Source organism: Cheilinus undulatus, linkage group 14 (assembly GCF_018320785.1).
Source record: "Cheilinus undulatus linkage group 14, ASM1832078v1, whole genome shotgun sequence".
Classification (NCBI taxonomy): Eukaryota; Metazoa; Chordata; class Actinopteri; order Labriformes; family Labridae; genus Cheilinus; species Cheilinus undulatus.
Genome location: NC_054878.1, coordinates 25,756,386 through 25,774,102, shown reverse-complemented (window position 1 = coordinate 25,774,102; position 17,717 = coordinate 25,756,386). Strand labels below are relative to the sequence as shown.

Below are 17,717 nucleotides of genomic sequence, written 5' to 3'. Positions count from 1 at the left end.
TGCAGAAGTTGAGCAAAACTGCAAAACCACAAACTGCTCTCCCTCTCCATTCATCACTCAGGCAGCTGCTGGAAAGAACAAACAAGATTATCTTTTAATGCAAAGGCTCTCTGGAAGTTGAAGCATTTAGATAGCGATATTATTCCGATCTCTAAAACAGAGAAAAAAACAATCTTATGCTTCAATTATATGCAGTAATTTTTGCATTCTTACACTTTAAAAGCATGCGTACATTAAAAAGTACTTTTGTTATCTTTTCTTGAACAAATTAACATGCTTTGCATACCTGGCCTGCATATTCAGACTGGTATGTTTTTTCAGGGTGCCATTATCAAGGCTTATTGTTCTTGGCAGGGACAATTCCCTCTTAAAAGCTTAAAGTGCCAAATGGGCCAGCACCATGTGTGTCCGAGTACTGAGTGACATCTCTGGCTGCCTTCCTGCATGCACAGAGGAATTCAGCTGAAAGTCTAAACCTGTGAGGGGGGGAAATCTCTGAACTGTGTTAACAAAAGATGTCCAGGACCCTCCTGTTTTATGAAATCTGTCTGCTTGTCAGTTCAGTTCTGCTTTATTAACCCCAAATTCCTCCCCTGACATTTGTCATCTATGTTAGGAGCGTCTGTGACGCACTGCACCCCCCCCTTCCCTCAGATGCGAGACATAAATCACAGCAGAACCAAATTAGAATCTAAAAAAGGAACAGAGTGGGGTATTTTGGTGGGCCTTTAATAACTCAGCTGCTTGTTCGAGGTGGAACAGATGAGATGGTATCGTGTAAAACCCAACGGAGTCTCAGATAAAAACCTGAGATGTAATAAAAGCTGCACAGGAATGTGGGGTGTTATTACTCAAGTTGTTCTTGATTCAAATGACGCAAAAATGGCTCTGTAATTGTTATTTGACAAAAAACACCCCAAAATCTCAGCATATTGGATTTTTTGAATTTGTATAACAGTTCTTTTCTGAAAAAAGTAAGCAAATGTAGCTTTGTCAATGAAACTAGCACCATTTACTGGACTGCACTGAAACTACAATGCATTTTCTTGCACAACTTTTTTCAAGAGATCGGAAGTTGTTTAATTTACTATTTTATTGCATTCTTGTTTTATAAGCATATAACTTTGTCTCTTAAACTTTAAACTTACACAATTCATTGTTCTAAGATAACTCTGGAATGCAGTTGCAACTGGAAACACAAGAGGGAAGCAGCACAGGGTCTTTCAGGCAAAGTTTTCCAGGAACATTCTAGAACATTCAACAGAAACCCGGACATGAAATGCGCCGTTTCATAAAATTTGTTATGGATCAATCAACTCTTTATAAGGATGAACATTTAAAGCAATGTGTGAATTTCCTACACAGTATCTTCCCAGATGTAGGTGTCAAACTTTCAGCTAAAGTTTGACACCTACACTGTGTCGGGATTAAACTAAGTTTCTACACTGCAAAGCTGAACAAGTTGAAAATACCCAAGTTTATTACGTCAGGGTTTTGAAGTAGTGGAAATACTTTTTTAAGTCATCATTATTTGTATATTTATGTTGGGTTGACTTGATTTTGGGAACTTCATTGGACTTAAAAGTTCTGTTTAAATCCAACTCCAAACAACATGTTTTTTTTTTTTTTTTTAGTATTTTCTAAGCTTTGTGTTCTTCATCTGTTGCACCTCTCCCATATTTCTATTATATACTTTTTTAACTTTCATTCAACTTGGGACAGGTAAGTTAAGTGACTACAGGTGATAATAACTGAAAGTACCATACAGGATCAAAAAGTTCTCTTACAATTGTATCATAGTTTTTCCCAGTTGGTGGGGGTGTGTCTAGCAACTTCGCCCATGGTGCAAAAGGGTCAAATGCGGAAAGGCATTCTGAGGAAACCTCTGTAGGTTAGTGGATGATTGTCAAATAATTTGAGTACAATTACAACAAACAGAATGTTTGAGTACTGTTAAAACAAAAAATGTGTTATTTTAATGGAAAAAATAGAGCTAAAATCACCTTATGAACTAACATAACTCATTTTTTTAACAACCTTCAACTGTTTGGTCTTACAGTGTATGATGACAAATCTGAACAATAAGCACTTGAAACATTTGAGCATTTTATGAGCTCGGAGTGATATGACCACTCTGTTTCACCAAGTTTCAAGGTACACTGTTGAAAGAGGAAGTGGTGACTCTTCTTGGTACTGGAAAATAAGATGCTTAATTTTTCCAACATAAAAAGTTTGAGTAATAAATGTTTGAATCATAGCAAGATGGTTTAACGAATTGCAGCATGGTTTGCAGGATAACTTGGCAGAGCATTATCACTCCATACCTGAGGGTTCCCAACTGTTTTTTTTTCAGGACCAACAAAAAACATCGTAAGGTGACTAGATGCTGTTGTGTAAAAAATGACTTTTTGACAAGTTTTGCTTCTTCCTGGTGCCTGATCTTTACTGGTGTTGGTGCCAATATGAAGCCAAACTACTCATCCTAATAAAAATGAAAGATACTGTACTCTATTATTTTATGGCATGACAGCCTCTTATTATTTGGGTGGGCAAGCAAGCCTAAGCAATGTCTGCAGTTTGGTGATATCTTAAATAAACAAGGACAATAAAAGGTCTAAAAATGAGTGGTATCAGTGCATTTCTACACTGAAAACCCAGATGAGTTAATAGAACTCAAAATATTGGAAAAAACTGATTACCTTAAAAAAAATTGAGTAACAGTCACCAGGAAATAAGTAGCAGGTGTACAGCCATTCAAATTAATATCAGCTCAGTTTTACTTGCAGAGTTATGTTTGGTTAACTAATCTCTCTCCAGCATAGTAACTGTCATTTAAATCTTTCACATTTCCTAAGTTAAAATCACAAAAGTTAGCCTGAAGTAGTCTAACTTTTCTAGTAGTACTGACTGAGTGCTGCATGCTGAAGCAGGAAGTGCTTTTCTACAGACTTCAACACACCAACCAGGTATTTTCAGTGATGCTTCATTCTTTAGATCTCTGGAAACTGGCAGAGAATGCCTGTAATCGTGGAGACATGGGGTGTAAAACATGCAAGTTTTCTCCTCTCTTTTGACACTCATATATTTTGTTCCATCAGTGATCCAAACTGCAGCATTATTCACTAAATAAACATGTTTTATTATTATTTTGATTGCAATTGGTCACTGAAAGAACTGCACTCGAGTTAGTAGTAGAGGTTAATCTAAGAGCCAAACACCAAAAAAGTAAGGCAAGTGCCATACAATTCTTGCACCTGCACTTTTTTACATGGCTCTGGCCCTCGTCACAGTTCTGCTTTACTACAGGTTAAATATCATTTCTGTTATTTTCACTTACATACAGGCAAAAGCTCAATTTTCTCATCCCACAGTGTGCCATATAATAAACACCGTCAGCTAAAGCCTTGAATATGTGTTTATGGCAATCACTATATTTATTGAGTCGTTTGTGGCTGCAGGCATGTGTTGTCTATCTCTCTATCTGTCCCCTCAGCTGAAACTTTCCTCTCCTCTGGTCTGTGTATGTTTTTTGGTTGCTAGGGGTGGAGCAAACAACCCTCAGTGTGTAAAGCCCTCCTCTTTCATTATTTTCATCCATGCTTACGTACGGGAGAGTACTTCCGCATTCCTGAGCTCTCAGAGACAAGAGCAGTACTTAAACGGGCTGATGCAACGACCTCAGCTAGTCCCAAAACCTACATCCGACTCATAACTCCCGCACCGTCACACTATTATTACTACTGCGGATTTTGGGCGCATAATAGGTAAGTCTGAAAATGAGCCAGTAAGCTAATCTTATTGTGTTATTGTTTGCTTCTTTTCGCTTTGTTTTGAAAGCAGTAGTGAGGAAATGTCGCTTCAAGTTTTGGATATTTGAACGTTTTTTGCGTTTCTTCGCCCCTTCTCAACACCATTCATTAATATGAGTATTGTGTGATGTTTGTGATGGATAACACACACATTTTAGGATTTGTTCAACTTATTTGTTGGTTTAAAAAGTCAAGAGTTTGGAAAGTTTTTCAAGTTTTCGTCGCTAAAGTCAATTAGCGTCACTTTCTGACAACTACAACCGTTAAGTGCGTTACGTTGTTGTAACGACTGGTGTAGCAACTGTTGCCTCACAGCGTGTTATTTACAGACAACACATGCTAAAATACACATCAGGCTGTGTATCGCTGGTGATATTTTCATCACAAGAGTTTTAATGTCAGTGTTGCTGAACAGGAGAAGTGTCGGTTAGCTCAGTGAAAGCAGTTATGTAACACTACACCCGCCACACGCTGTGGGTTTTCATATGAGGCTAACAGTTAGCTAGTCGAGCCTGGTGCACCAAACAACATGGTGTCTGCAGAGATTTTTGATTTAAAAGCAAAGAAAGGCGTGAATTTGACTTGTTTTACTGCTTTTATGTCCTCTCATGAACCTTGTGAGCCCAGATAGATGCAACGTGAGAATCAGCCTGTTCCTCCTGATGTTAACTACTTTCACTATTACTTTTTCAAAGTCAGACACTTTGTTGAAGCATCAAGATAAGCACCATGACACGTCTTACAGATTTGCGTAATGACTGTTGAATAAAAGTGAATTTCTCTTGGCAGTTTTGAGGGGATGCAATTAATGATTCTCGTTAAGACTACTACTATTAATTTTTATTGACATTTAACATTTTTGTGTTATCCACTAATTGTGACACTTCTCCAGAACATATGATGATGTAAACACACAGGGGGTTGGGTATGTCCCCAGCTATAGTCAACATACATAAAGTGAAAATAAAGGCATTTACAATAATAAATTAGACTATCAACATTAAATAAAAATGTACTAGAATTTTTTTAGTAATTTCAGGAAAAGGAAGTTTTGGTTTCTTCTGTTACTTAGTGGATTCAGTTCTCATAATAACACTTAAATTTACTATGAAAATTAATAAGCATATTCTTTTATTTCCACAGCGTCCAAACACGTTTGCATCATTGACAGAAGACGACTGCCAGGTTTTCTCTGAGTAAGTATTGTGGGTTTAAAACCGTTTAAGTTGATTTAATCAAGAAGCTCTGTCAAGTATCACCTTCTGCTGCCCTAGACAAACCTTTCTTGGCTTCGCTAGTTTACGATGAAACATAAGTGATGTAAATGAAGTGTGAAGTATTTTTGTAAGTGCTGCCAGGGATGTGTGATCAGATTGGCTTAATTTTTAATCTTTGTTTGGCTTGCCATAGGGCACATTCTCTGTACGTTTAATCACATTTAAAGGAAACCTTCTATGCATGCACAGATTCAGTTTTAAATTACTTCTCAATCATCCCATTCTGTTATTTCCCTGTCGGATGAGCCAGTACATGTCATCCTACTGTTCAAATCAGGATCTTTTTTAAAAGATTTACACTTTACTGTATAACAGGGGCAGTAACCAGAGCTGCGGTTATCCCTGTTGGCCTGAGTGTTAAAAGCCTATCAGGAATGAGAGGAATGATGTATAGGCTTGTATCGTGTGCATGTGTACGCATTTGTGACTTGCAAGTTCATAGGTTCAGTGTTTTCCTAGTGCATGCACCTCAGCTGCTGCAGTGCTCGCTCATACAGCGAAATGCCACGCAGAGGAAACTATTTGTGCTCTTTATATATATTTGTTTCCTTTGTGTCTTTATCTGCGTTTGCGTGCGTCTAAGTGATCCAGCGTGTGTTGCAGAGGGTTTAAATGCCCCAGTGCCTGCCTGGGCACATAGGTAGGATGGTTCCTGAATAAATGGAACGCTGCAGTGGATTAATGGGGAAGGGCTGGCGAGCCGACAAGCAGCACAGGGCCGACAGGGCTGAGAGGCTGGACGTGGGCGCACAGGGTTTATTTTAAGTAGAAATGCCTTCCAGTGTGTCTCCGGAGAGCTGGAATTGCCAAGCTGCACCCCAGTACACTGAATAGACAGCAGACGCATTGCAGGTGAGCCAGCCAACTATGCAACAGCCAGTCTCAGTGATACTAATACTAATGCTGGGGGAGCAGCTATTCACTGCTGCATGTATCACATTATCAGTCTCACATTGTAGTCCCCATAAGCCTTTCCACATGGTCTGTAAAAACAGTGTCAGGACAGGATGGATGTGGAAGCAAACACCCAAATGTCCAAAGGTGTAACAGAGAGAAGAATCACTGAAGCCTGTAGGTTTTTCTTTTCAGAAAAGAGCCCAGGAAAGCTCCTTTTAAAAGGCCTGGTTACAGTTATGATTTCCAGATTTCCTGAATTTCTTTTGGACTGAGCACATTTTTCTTGATTTGGACAGAAAACACCCTTGTCTTTAAATGCAGACAGAAACATCAACCTTAAGCTCACAGCTACAAAATCGTTGAATGTATAGCTTATTGCAGGCAGTGGTTCTTGTTCAATCAAAGCAAGTGTCTGCTTGATGTTGGGTGGATTAAGAAATATCAGAGAGTGAAGTGTGAGGCAGTATTAAAGTGACAACCATACGTTACACAATAACAGGGATTGCCTCAACAAGCAGCCTTAAATCTGATTTTCTGAACTGGGTTGGCCAATATCTTATATTCAGGGATTTCATGTAACTCGCTGTGCATTTGTCATAGACATGACCTCTATACGTCTGAAAATGGCTTTTGTCTGCAGTTTGTATTTTGATTCCTTTAATCCACGTCTGAGCCAAGCCAAAGCTCGCTGCCATGCAAAGTCTAATCCTGACTTACAATGTGGAGAAAAATGGTAACAGTATAATAAGTCAAGCAGGACCACCCAGGTGCAGAATATAGATGTGTGACTGTCTGAATGGCATGAAGCAGACTGAGCAGGAATCCAGCCAATGATCACATAGTAAGGTTTGAATGAAGGCAGCCACAGTGCGTAAGCTTTGTGCATATCTGCAGGTGCTTTGTGTTTCTGTTTGCTTAAAAAACTCTTATTCTTACAGTGAAGTCTTGGATAAAAGGCAGGAGATAAGCTTCCTGCCCTCTTTTGTTATCTTATTGTGAACAAAAGATCACCTCAGCATGCACTGTACTCCTGCCTGCTCACTGTTGTAACGGAGATCACCTTTATTGATGAAAATGTTTAAATGCTCATCACTACTTTGCAATGTTTTGGTAAATTTCAGTTACCATTAAAGGAGGAATTTTAAAAAGATTCCCCCTCCCAGTAACAGCTGTTTAGCTTGTAAGGACATCTAGAGAGAAACTAAACTGAAAGATCTTATGTTCTGTTGTCCAGAGATGACCAAGACATAATCAGGACAGCAGCCAATTTTAGGGTGTCTCTTCTCTCCTTGTCCCCATGTGTCTTGTCCCTCCAATGAAAACATGATGAAGTGTTGGAGGAAAGAGTATTTTGTATATTTGGACTGTCCTGTCCTCGAGGAAAGTTGCTGCCAAATTCCCTGGTTTCCTCAGAGGATTGCGAAAGTCTGTAACTCAACACACACAGCCTGACGGAGGGCAGACGGTAATGATGATCGCTCAGACCTTGGCCGCAGATTGAGAGAGCGTGCCTTGGCCTGATCCTTTTTCGCTCATTGTTCATTTTCAGGGCTCATGTAGCGTTTGAGCTAAAGGAGCTGTTTGCATGAGTTTTTCAGGATGCTGGTGTGTGGGCCATGCTGCACTTTATTAGTCCAGAATTAGACATGAAAAAAGTATGCTGACAAAAAAATGGTCTTGGAAAGTTTGCACACCATGATCCAGTGATTTAACTCTGAGCAGTCTGGCAGTGCAATAATACAACTTTGTGTCTCAGGCAGAGATAAATTAGAAAGCAATTACGTTTGACTCCTGCCTTCAAAATGACCAGGCTGGTAGAGGTTAGCGGTTTGTGGGCTTTTTTTATAAAGCAGCAGTATATAAAGGTAATGAGGAGTGCTTGAAAGCCCCCCCAGCCCTCTCCTTCAGCGTCTCTATAGGGGACGAGGATAATAGGGCCTCCAGTCGTGCTGCTGGCTATTGGTAAGGGTCTGAATTCCTCGGCTCTACTAATTGCACTCAGGAATGACTCAGGAAATGGACACATTTGGTTGAGCTGAAGCACACAGTGTGTGCAGAGAAACCAGCCGACTGTAACTATATATATATATATATATATATGTATGTATATGTAGGACGCAGTGACCGCTCAACATATAGGACCCTTCACATGCACACCTCCAGCTATCTGCTCTCATGCTGTAAGATTAGTTTTGGGCTGAGGCCAGGGACCTGCATCGGGTACGGTCCTATATTTCATAACTAATACATGACATTTCCGCTCCCCGCCCTTCGCTGGAGCGCGTCTCCTCTTGCTTTAGCTCCCGAGAAGCAGCAGAGACAGGCTGTGTAGGTGTCTTTGTCTGGGGCTAGCGTGGGCCTAAAAGGCGCTGGCACTGGCTTTTCTGCTCCACTGCAAAAGCACCGTGACGACGTTGCATCATCAAACGCTGACCACTAAGCTTTGGCTGCAGTCTACCTCTGACAGAAAAAAAAGAGAGAAAAATACGCCTTTTTAGAGAACTGCAAAAATCACTATGACTTATGCTTTTGGGTATAATTATACAGCGTGAACGTGGTGCATCAGCAAACTTTCCCTACACAGTGCAGATCACACTTCTTTAGAGTTTTATGTCTTGAGGCTTAAAGAACTGTGAATTTGTGAGGGGGATTTTAAGACACTTGTGTGGCAGGTTGAAAGCGAATAAAGAGATTAAAAGAAACTTTATTCTCAACTTTAAAGTCACGGTAAAATCAAAAGAAGGCCACGTCAAGACTCTGTTATGTGTTTGATTTTAGAACAGTACAATAAATTGTCTGTAAGTCACTTTTATGTGTTATAATTGATAGGCATCTCTCTTCAGACAGCATTTTGTTTTGAAGGCTGCAGGCAAAACTACCTCTGTGGGTTTGGATTTGTGTGATCTGATGTCATGCAGACAAATGTGAGGTTAATGTATGTTTATGTATTCAAAGTGTGCGTGCGTGTTTGTGTGTGGCAAGTCTAGCCTGAGCTGCATGTCTCAACAAGCCTTAGCAAGGAATGGGGGGCTTTCCTTGCAATCTGTCTGGCTGAGTAGGGTTGCATTTCAATGTGCTTTATGGGAGCCAGACTAATAGACGTGAAATGCGATTATTCCTGAATTGTCTTATTTTTTTAGTGTCAATTTTCATTAAAAATCATGTTTGTCCAGAAGGAAGCCTAATCTGAGTCTGTACACCGGTCATGAGTGTCTGGCCAACTTGAAACTGGACTCCATCTTGGCTCTGAACGTGATTTACTCAATCATTCCTAATGGGTGCTTCAGTTCCTGTGGCTCTCAACACAGGGTGTAGTTTGGATTGCATCCTTTGAATTCCTGCAAAGTTATTGGTCAGTTATGAGCAATGTACAAAAATCAGTCCTTTACATTTATGTTTCTACAGTCAAGCAATTTGCTGGACTGTTTTTAAAGCCCTTTTTCTCTTGCTTGCCCCTGCATTAGCAGCCAGCCATATGGTTCCCCTTGTTCTTAGAGAGACTGCAGAGAAAGAAGGTTTTGGCACCTTTCATTCCTCCATTTCTCCCGGGACTTTCAGAGAGAGAGGGAATTTTGTTAGAGAGAGATTTTTACCAGGGCTGTCTTGTTCTTTTCCTCTCCAGTAAAAACAACAGGCTGCTGCCAAGCGCAGTGTAAATGGGAGTATACATACATAGGGTGTGAAGGGCTAAGAAAGAGAGGGAGGGATAAAGAGGGAGGGGGCTGACAGGATTTAAATAATAAAATGCCTCATTGGACACTGGCTCCACACAACAACTTGTCCTTGAAGAGACTAAATCATGCAGGCTGAGGGTCTTGAGGAATGGTAGAAAGTAGGTGGGGAGACAGATTGAAGACTGACTGTGGATGCTGTGTAATCCCCCAAATGTTTAAAGGTCCTGAGAGGAGTTTTTAGCTGGTTATGTAACAGACTGAAACTGTTAATGATGCTTTTTTATGAGCTACAAAGCAAACAAGACAATCAGCAAGAAGATTGTCCATTTCTGTATTGTTAATTTTTATGACTTCTTTCACTATTGTCGTGGGTAGGAGTCAGCATGGAGCTTGAGCAGCATTTGCTCTCCTTTTCTGCGTCAAAAATTTGTAGCCGTTGATACATTTGACAGGCACAAGACAGCAGGATGATTATTTATGTATGAAAACAATCTTTACATACATTGTATTGCCAAAAGTATTCGCATACCTGCCTTGACTGGCATATGGACTTAAGTGACATCCCATTCTTAATCCATTGGGGTTTAATATGACGTTTGTTCCGCCCTTTGCAGCTATAACAGCTTCAACTCTTCTGGGAAGGCTTTCCACAAGGTTTAGGGTGTTTATGGGAATTTTTGACCATTCCTCCAGAAGTGCATTTGTGAGGTCACACACTGATGTTGGACGAGAAGGTCTGGCTCTCAGTCTCCGCTCTAATTTATCCCAAAGGTGTTTTATCAGGTTGAGGTCAGGACTCTGTGCAGGCCAGTCAAGTTCATCCACACCAAACTCTCTCATCCATGTCTTGATGGACCTTGCTTTGTGCACTGTTGCACAGTCATGTTGGAACAGGAAGGGGCCATCCCCACACTCTTCCCACAAAGTTGGGAGCATGGAATTTTCCAAAATCTCTTGGTATGCTGAAGCATTTAGTGTTCCTCTCCCTGGAACTAAGCGGCCAAGCCCAGCTCCTAAAAGTAACCCCACACCATAATCCCCCATCCACCAAACTTTACACTTGGCACAGTGCAGTCAGACAGGTACCGTTCACCTGGCAACCGCTAAACCCAGACTCGTCCATCAGATTGCCAGGTGGAGAAGCGCAATTCGTCACTCCAGAGATTGCGTCTCCACTGCTCTAGAGTCCAGTGGCGGTGTGCTTTACACCATTGCATCCGACGCTTTGCATTGCACTCGTGATGTATGGCTTGGATGCAGTTGCTTGGCCATGGAAACCCATTCCATGAAGCTCTCTACGCACTGTTTTTGAGCTAATCTGAAGGCCACTTGCAGTTTGGAGGCCTGTAGTGATTGACTCTGCAGAAAGTTGGTGACCTCTGCGCACAATGCGCCTCAGCATCCGCTGACCCCGCACCGTCATTTTTACGTGGCCTACCACTTCCTGGCTGAGTTGCTGTCGTTCCCAATCGCTTCCACTCTATTATAATACCACTAACAGTTGACTGTGGAATATTTAGGAGGGAGGAAATTTCACGACTGGACTTGCTGCACAGGTGGCATCCTATCACAGTACCATGCACTGAATTCACTGAGCTCCTGAGAGCGACCCATTCTTTCACAAATGTTTGTAGAAATAGCCTGCATGCCTAGGTGCTTGATTTTATACACCTTTGGCCATGGAAGTGGTTGGAACACCTGATTTCAATTATTTGGATGGGTGAGTGAATACTTTTGGCAATATAGTGTATGTACAGGCAAAGTGTTAGGAGATAAACTATCCTGCTTGGTCCACAGGGGTCACCAAATTACACCCCAAAATATGGCAAAAATATTTGATACTGCATCACCTCTCTTAGCTGTTTTGCACCAGTTGCTACTATTTACATCATATTGGTTGTTAAACTAAAAGTCAATACTGTAAAAGACATGTTCTCCTCAAAAAAGAGCAGATTTCCCCCCCCCGTACTTGACAGTTAACTCCAGTCCAACTGTAAAAACATTTAGAGACCGGCCCATAAGCAGGGTGGAGTACATTAGAATAGGGTTACATAACCTTGTTTTTTTCATTACCTCCTTTATGGCTTTTGTAATAGAGCATGTCTTTCAGCCCTTTAGCAAAAAAAAAAAAAAAAAACTTGGTTTAACTTACAATGCAGTCGGCCTGTCAGCTCGTCACCCACCAGCACCGTCAGCTGTTTCCGCAGCACCTCACAATAACCGTCTTTGTTGGATCCATATGAGAGAGGCTTTGTTCAGTTAGTGCCCAACCTGCAGAGGTTTGGTAGGCAAATGTGAATTAAACTGTTAGAGTAGAAGTCACGCTGTTATTATCGATCTTTTTTGAGGTCTCATACGTTTTGGTTTAGTAGCTAATCCTGGCTGATGCTTTGTCAGCATGCCAAATAATTTGAGCTATCAGTTATGTCAGTCATGAAGGATTTTGTCAAATTTACTTGATCCAAATTTAATTGCAGCTGAATTTTCATGTTTGTTCCATATTTTCAAGTTTTTTTTTTTACTCATTAATACTGAGGAGTAAGAGTGTTTCTAGAACTCAGTGGTCTCACTTTCCTTCTCTGGGATGGGCAGGGTACAGTCGTCTCATGTTTCACTGTTCCCATCTGTAACATTTGTTTTTTATTTGGCCATCAGATGTTTTTCCAGCTCTTGGTCTTACAGTAATTAGAGAGCCGTCTTAATTCTGCATCCACTTCCTTTAGGTCTGCACAAGTTCTCCTTTTTCTTCTCTTGGCCCCTCATTCCTCCCTGATTATATTAAAAAGTACTGCGGTAAACTCCTCCAAACCATCCCAAATTGTTGAAAGAGGGTGGCGGCAGAATGCACGAGTGTTGACATGAATGTTTTTGATATTCTCTGAATACTCTTCTACAAAAACCAAAGGAACTTCAAGATGAAAACCACTCTGTGATTGATCAGAAGCATGAGTGCAGCAGATAGGCCTCTGTTTATGTAATTTTACTCAGCAGTTTCATGGCTACTCTTTGCATGTGAAACTCCAGAGATGAGTGTGTAGCTGCTGACAGTGTGAAGTTGTTTTTTTTTCCACCAGCTGCTGACTAAAAAGATAACACAGCTGTGAAAACTGTCAGAGTTTTAGCGCATTCTTGGAAACAGCAAGCCATATTAAGAAAGATGTTTGATGACAAGACAGTTGACAGAACACTTATCTTATTTTGGACAGAATCCAGATAATATAAAAATCATCGGAAAAGTATAATACTGTGCTTCCATTTGCATCCTCTGTGTCTTGAAAAAGTATTATTCCTATGTAACAAGCAGACTTGACCAGGTTTTTTTTTTAGGATATCTGAATAAACCAGGAGTATATTAAAAAATTGTATTATTTGCTTTGCTTTCTGCTTTTAAATGTAGATACAGAGTTTTCTTACTCTTGGCTTAAGTCTCCCTTTTCTGTCTTCTTTCAGGGGCGGCGGTGGCAGGGTCGGACATGATGCCAGGACAGATACCTGACCCTTCGCTGGCGGCCGGCTCCCTGCCCAGCCTAGGCCCGCTGGCAGGCATCTCGGCCACCACGCTCACCGATCAACTCAAACTGGCCGACTTCCGCCAGCTGGGTGCCATGCTGTCTCCACTGCACTTCCTGGGGAGGCTGGGGAAGAGGCCGCTGGCCATCAAAACTGAGGAGGTGAGGAGGAAGAGAAAAGAGGAAATGATTCAGTAGTAGGGTGTGAAAGATATGCAGTAGGTCAGAGGGGATCTGAATAAGGAATTTCATATCCCTCTATCAAGAAAGCTTTTACTTTTTCTACAGTAGTTTGAACCCCAAAATAGATGAAGTGTCCAACATAAGCCATTTGGATTTGTATACATGAACTTAAGTGTGAAAGGAGGAGGAGTGTTCACTGTGCTAAGACTTTTTGTCACTTAAGTAAATAAGAAATATACTGACAGCAAGTTTGGTTCAAATAAATATTATCTTATCTAATGGACAATATTGAGTGATTTTAGTTTTTAAATGTGCAGCCCTAACAAGATGAGTCCATACTTTCACTGCAATCAGGCAGTATTGCCCCCTCTGGTGTTCATAGAAAGAATTACACAAAAAGTTCCACAACATTTTTAGCACTACCATTGTTTGTGGGTCTATGCACTTTTCTGAAAAGAGTGATTTTCATATTTTTAATCATAAAACACTTTCTTTAAATGCCTGTTTCTCATGGTAAAAAAAAAACATAATTTTTGCAGATGGATGAAGACGAAGAGAGAAGAAAACGCAGACGAGAGAAAAACAAAGTTGCAGCAGCACGATGCCGAAACAAAAAGAAGGAACGGACTGACTTCCTTCAAAGGGTGAGTTCATGACCCAACAGGAGCGGAACAGCTAAGGTGGTAGCTAAGAATAGCTTGACTTTAAATTACCCAAACAGCTTATACTTTTCTGAAGCATCCAGATTTAACACAGGTCAGGCAAATTTAAACCTTGTTCAAGCATTTTTTCTGTTCCGGATTGTTACTTTTAAGTATCTGACTAGTAACTAATCATTCAACATCTGCTTCTAGGAATCAGAGCGTCTGGAGATGGTGAACTCTGAACTGAAAGCCCAGATCGAGGAGCTCCGTATTGAGAGGCAGCAGCTAATGATGATGCTAAATCTCCACCGACCCACCTGCATCGTGAGGACGGACAGCGTCAAAACACCAGAGAGCGAGGCCAACCCCTTGCTGGAGCAGCTGTCCAATGACAAAAAGTGAAACCAGGAAGGTGAATTCCCTGAAAAAAGCACCACTGTGGCAGCCATTTTTTAAAAAATATAACTGGCAATACATTTCTAAGCAAGCACTCGAGCTCCAAGCTGAGGACTTACGGAGACTCTGCCCAAAGACCTGAGGTTTGAGGGCTTCTTTACACGAGCTGGCTCTGTCCATTGGAGTACTGGAATCACCCAGTTTCATCTCTGCATTAAGTGTTGTTGTTGACACCAGCTGTGCCTAGCTGTTACTTCAACCATCTCTACATAAAGGGACCAGTGGAAACAGTAGAGTACTAATGGAAACAACAGTGAGGAAACACACTAATACCGATATGGTGCTCTGTTACAAAAGCCCTGTGTAGATTGTGTGGCATTGTTTGAATGCAGAGCCCACAAAGGCTTAGCAGTTTTCTTTGGTATGCTAGCCAAATTATACAGGTGAAGAATTTTATAGTATACAATACTCAGTACAAGTACACCAGAAGAAGTAGAGTTTTTTTGTTTTGTTTTGTAATATTGATTTGTATACCTGCCTCAGATGTGGCAAGTACCGGTTGATCCGATTTGTGGTGACGCTGGCGTCATAAAAAAGCACATATACACAAAATGTTTACACAGTTGTTTTTTTGGACTTGTTGTCTGTCCATTATTGTTTTATACTGCTTTGTATACATAAACATATATATGATACTTGTTAATCACTTGATGTGATTTGTCTTTCAGTCTTTTCAGTCTGTCATATTGCGCTGTCAAGCAGCTGTGAACACAAAAAGGAAGTCTTTTCAGCTGAGCAGTATTTCATTGTCTGTTCTTTTATCTGCTATGTTTGACTTTGGTACCTGAATAGATTAAATTTTATTTTCTAACTACAACAAAAACTGTGTTTTTACTCCACTGGGCATACCTAAACTTTCTTTAGTTAAATGAAAGTTGTCTTATCAGTTCCGCTCAGCGAGCAAAAATACCAAAACATAGATGTTGCACAATCATGCTGTCTTCCGCTGATGAGTTTGTATTAAGGTTTAACTCTCATTTTCAAAAATGTGAAAGGTCATTTATAACTGTTTACACAGCTCCATTGTACAAAACTCAACAGGAGGAATCTCTGAAGTCAATATTAACCTTTTACCCAGTTTTCCTTACATTTCACTGTAACTTAAAAGCTGCTTTTAAAGGAAAAATTCCCCTTAATTGTTAAAATGACAATGCAATTCTGGTATCAAGCAGATAATCAGGCTATATCATTGTCTTTCCCTCAAAAACATACTTCTTAACTAATGTACTTTAAAGATTATTTCTTATATCTTCATTGTTATTTTCTATGATGATGCTTAAGTAGTGGTAATACAGTAGAAGTAGTAGCTGTTGTTATTGTAGTAACATTAGAATTTAAGAAACTTCTTTCTACACACATTCCACTTGGACAGATACATAAAGATAATTTTGAGTTATGTTTAGCCTTAATAAGATCAGATAACCCTTTACTGATCCCCAGAGGGGAAATTCTGGTATTGCAGCAACACAAGAGAAGATGACTGAAATACAAGTGAATCCGAATAAGAATGGGCAACATAAACTAAAAAATAGAAATCAAAAATGAAGAGAAGGTATATAATATGGACATTCTGAGCAATAAAACAAATTGTGACATATTGAGCAGGGTGTTTGCAGAAAATCTGACAACAAATTTAATACTTTTTAGGACATTTTTTAGTACCCTCTTAACATATTTGAAGACTCCACTGCATATTTAATTTCTAACCAGTGACTGTATATTGGTGGCATAGTAATGCACATGTTTTGGGCAGATTGTAAGATAAAATTTGACAACATGAACAAGAAAACGCAGATAGTATTCACTCTTGGTCTCTGTTGTGCTTACACTAACAGACTCTTTGCTACTATTACACAAGCCAAAAGCTTCACTGAAAAGCTGGGTTTTATTTGCTAAATTCTGTAAAATGTTAACAAGTATCCCCAGTCTTATCTCCAACACCTTATCCTACGACCACTTCTCAGAAAACTTGCGATACTTATCATTTACATGCATGCATAACTCATCACATAGTTACCTGCTGGCTAGAGACACAAATAGGATTCATACCAGATTGAGTTTGCGAGCATCTGTAGTCCCAGGGCAGGTAAATAATGGTAATGAAACACAGAACCAATCAATCATCCACATGTGTGTACATTTACACACCTGCACTCAGACGCCCACAATACATATTTCATAGAAAAGGGGAGAAAAATACAAATGTTCTAATGTGATTTTTTTCCCTAGAAATAAAACAGTGAATTGGATGTAAAATTAATGCTGACTGATGCCTGATTAATGTAAAATGACATGGTACACTAGCTGGCAGTCAATTTTCTACCCCCCCCCAACACACACACGCACTTAAAATATGATTAATGCTGCTAGCTTATATGACAATTGAAATCAATCATTTGATCAATTTCATGTTAAAGGTTAATAGAAGACTCCTTGGTAGAAATCGTGAGATGGCACCATAAATACCTAAACATTTACGTCCCCACACTGTAAGTTACCCCAGTTAATGAAAGGGTTAAATTTAGTATAAATAGATATAAACTCAAAATAAAGATTATTTTACACTTTTTGCGTCTGCACTGCTATACAGTAGATGTTTATGAATGTCAGGCTCCTTAGGCTGAAACTACAGTCAACAGCTCCATCTAGTGGATTGTTTTATGAACTTCATGATTAGCAGTGCCAGTAAACAACAAAGTTCTAATGGCGGAACACAACAATTTTGCATATCTTTTTAGATAATTATTTTCGAGCTCCAAATACTGGATTATACTCTAAAGGCAAACGGCTGGTTGTTGCGGTCAAACATTGATTTTAAACCGTTACCATAAACTTCATCGGCTGGCCTACATTACAGAGATAATAAGACTTGCTCAGGTCAATAAGACATTACTTTACAGTTGACAATAAGGGACATATATATGTAAAGGTGTTGTAAGTACTTGGTTATTAGTTACCAAACATTTACAGGTTTATTAAACCCCTTTTTGAGTTGGAAATTAACCTACTGCAGCCGCGCCTTTTTGTTAAATTTAGCTGAATGGGAAAATAGAAATGAGCTTGTTAAAGCCATTTGCTAGTTAAAGAAGCAGTTTTTTGCTTAAGTTTCTAACGGCAGTGATTTCGATGACTCTGGGTAAAATTAACCATACTACCAAAATAATGTAAAAGTTAATAAAACTGCAGTCAGTGTTAACTTACTACAAGTTGAAAGTGTTAGGATTATAGAAGCGGTATGTTCAATAATATTCTAAGTAGCTTGCAGCTA

The 17,717-nt window shown here is 39.9% G+C and overlaps 1 protein-coding gene across 1 annotated transcript; it reads left to right on the top strand.

Annotated features, from left to right (window-relative positions):
• Positions 1-3,632: 3,632 nt before the first annotated feature.
• LOC121521802 (jun dimerization protein 2-like) lies at positions 3,633-15,266 on the top strand. The gene is made up of 5 exons (XM_041805966.1): positions 3,633-3,764; positions 4,953-5,005; positions 13,108-13,328; positions 13,889-13,993; positions 14,204-15,266. The coding sequence occupies exons 3-5, from the start codon at positions 13,131-13,133 to the stop codon at positions 14,393-14,395; spliced, it is 495 nt and encodes a 164-aa protein (XP_041661900.1). The 5' UTR covers positions 3,633-3,764; positions 4,953-5,005; positions 13,108-13,130; the 3' UTR covers positions 14,396-15,266.
• Positions 15,267-17,717: the final 2,451 nt, after the last annotated feature.

What these genes read in the sequence shown, in the direction of transcription:
- LOC121521802 (XM_041805966.1), top strand. Translation starts at nt 13,131, where the DNA reads ATGATGCCAGGACAGATACCTGACCCTTCGCTGGCGGCCGGCTCCCTG. An exon ending in TGGCCATCAAAACTGAGGAG is followed by an intron (nt 13,329 to 13,888) that starts GTGAGGAGGAAG and finishes TAATTTTTGCAG; the next exon opens with ATGGATGAAGACGAAGAGAG. An exon ending in GGACTGACTTCCTTCAAAGG is followed by an intron (nt 13,994 to 14,203) that starts GTGAGTTCATGA and finishes ATCTGCTTCTAG; the next exon opens with GAATCAGAGCGTCTGGAGAT.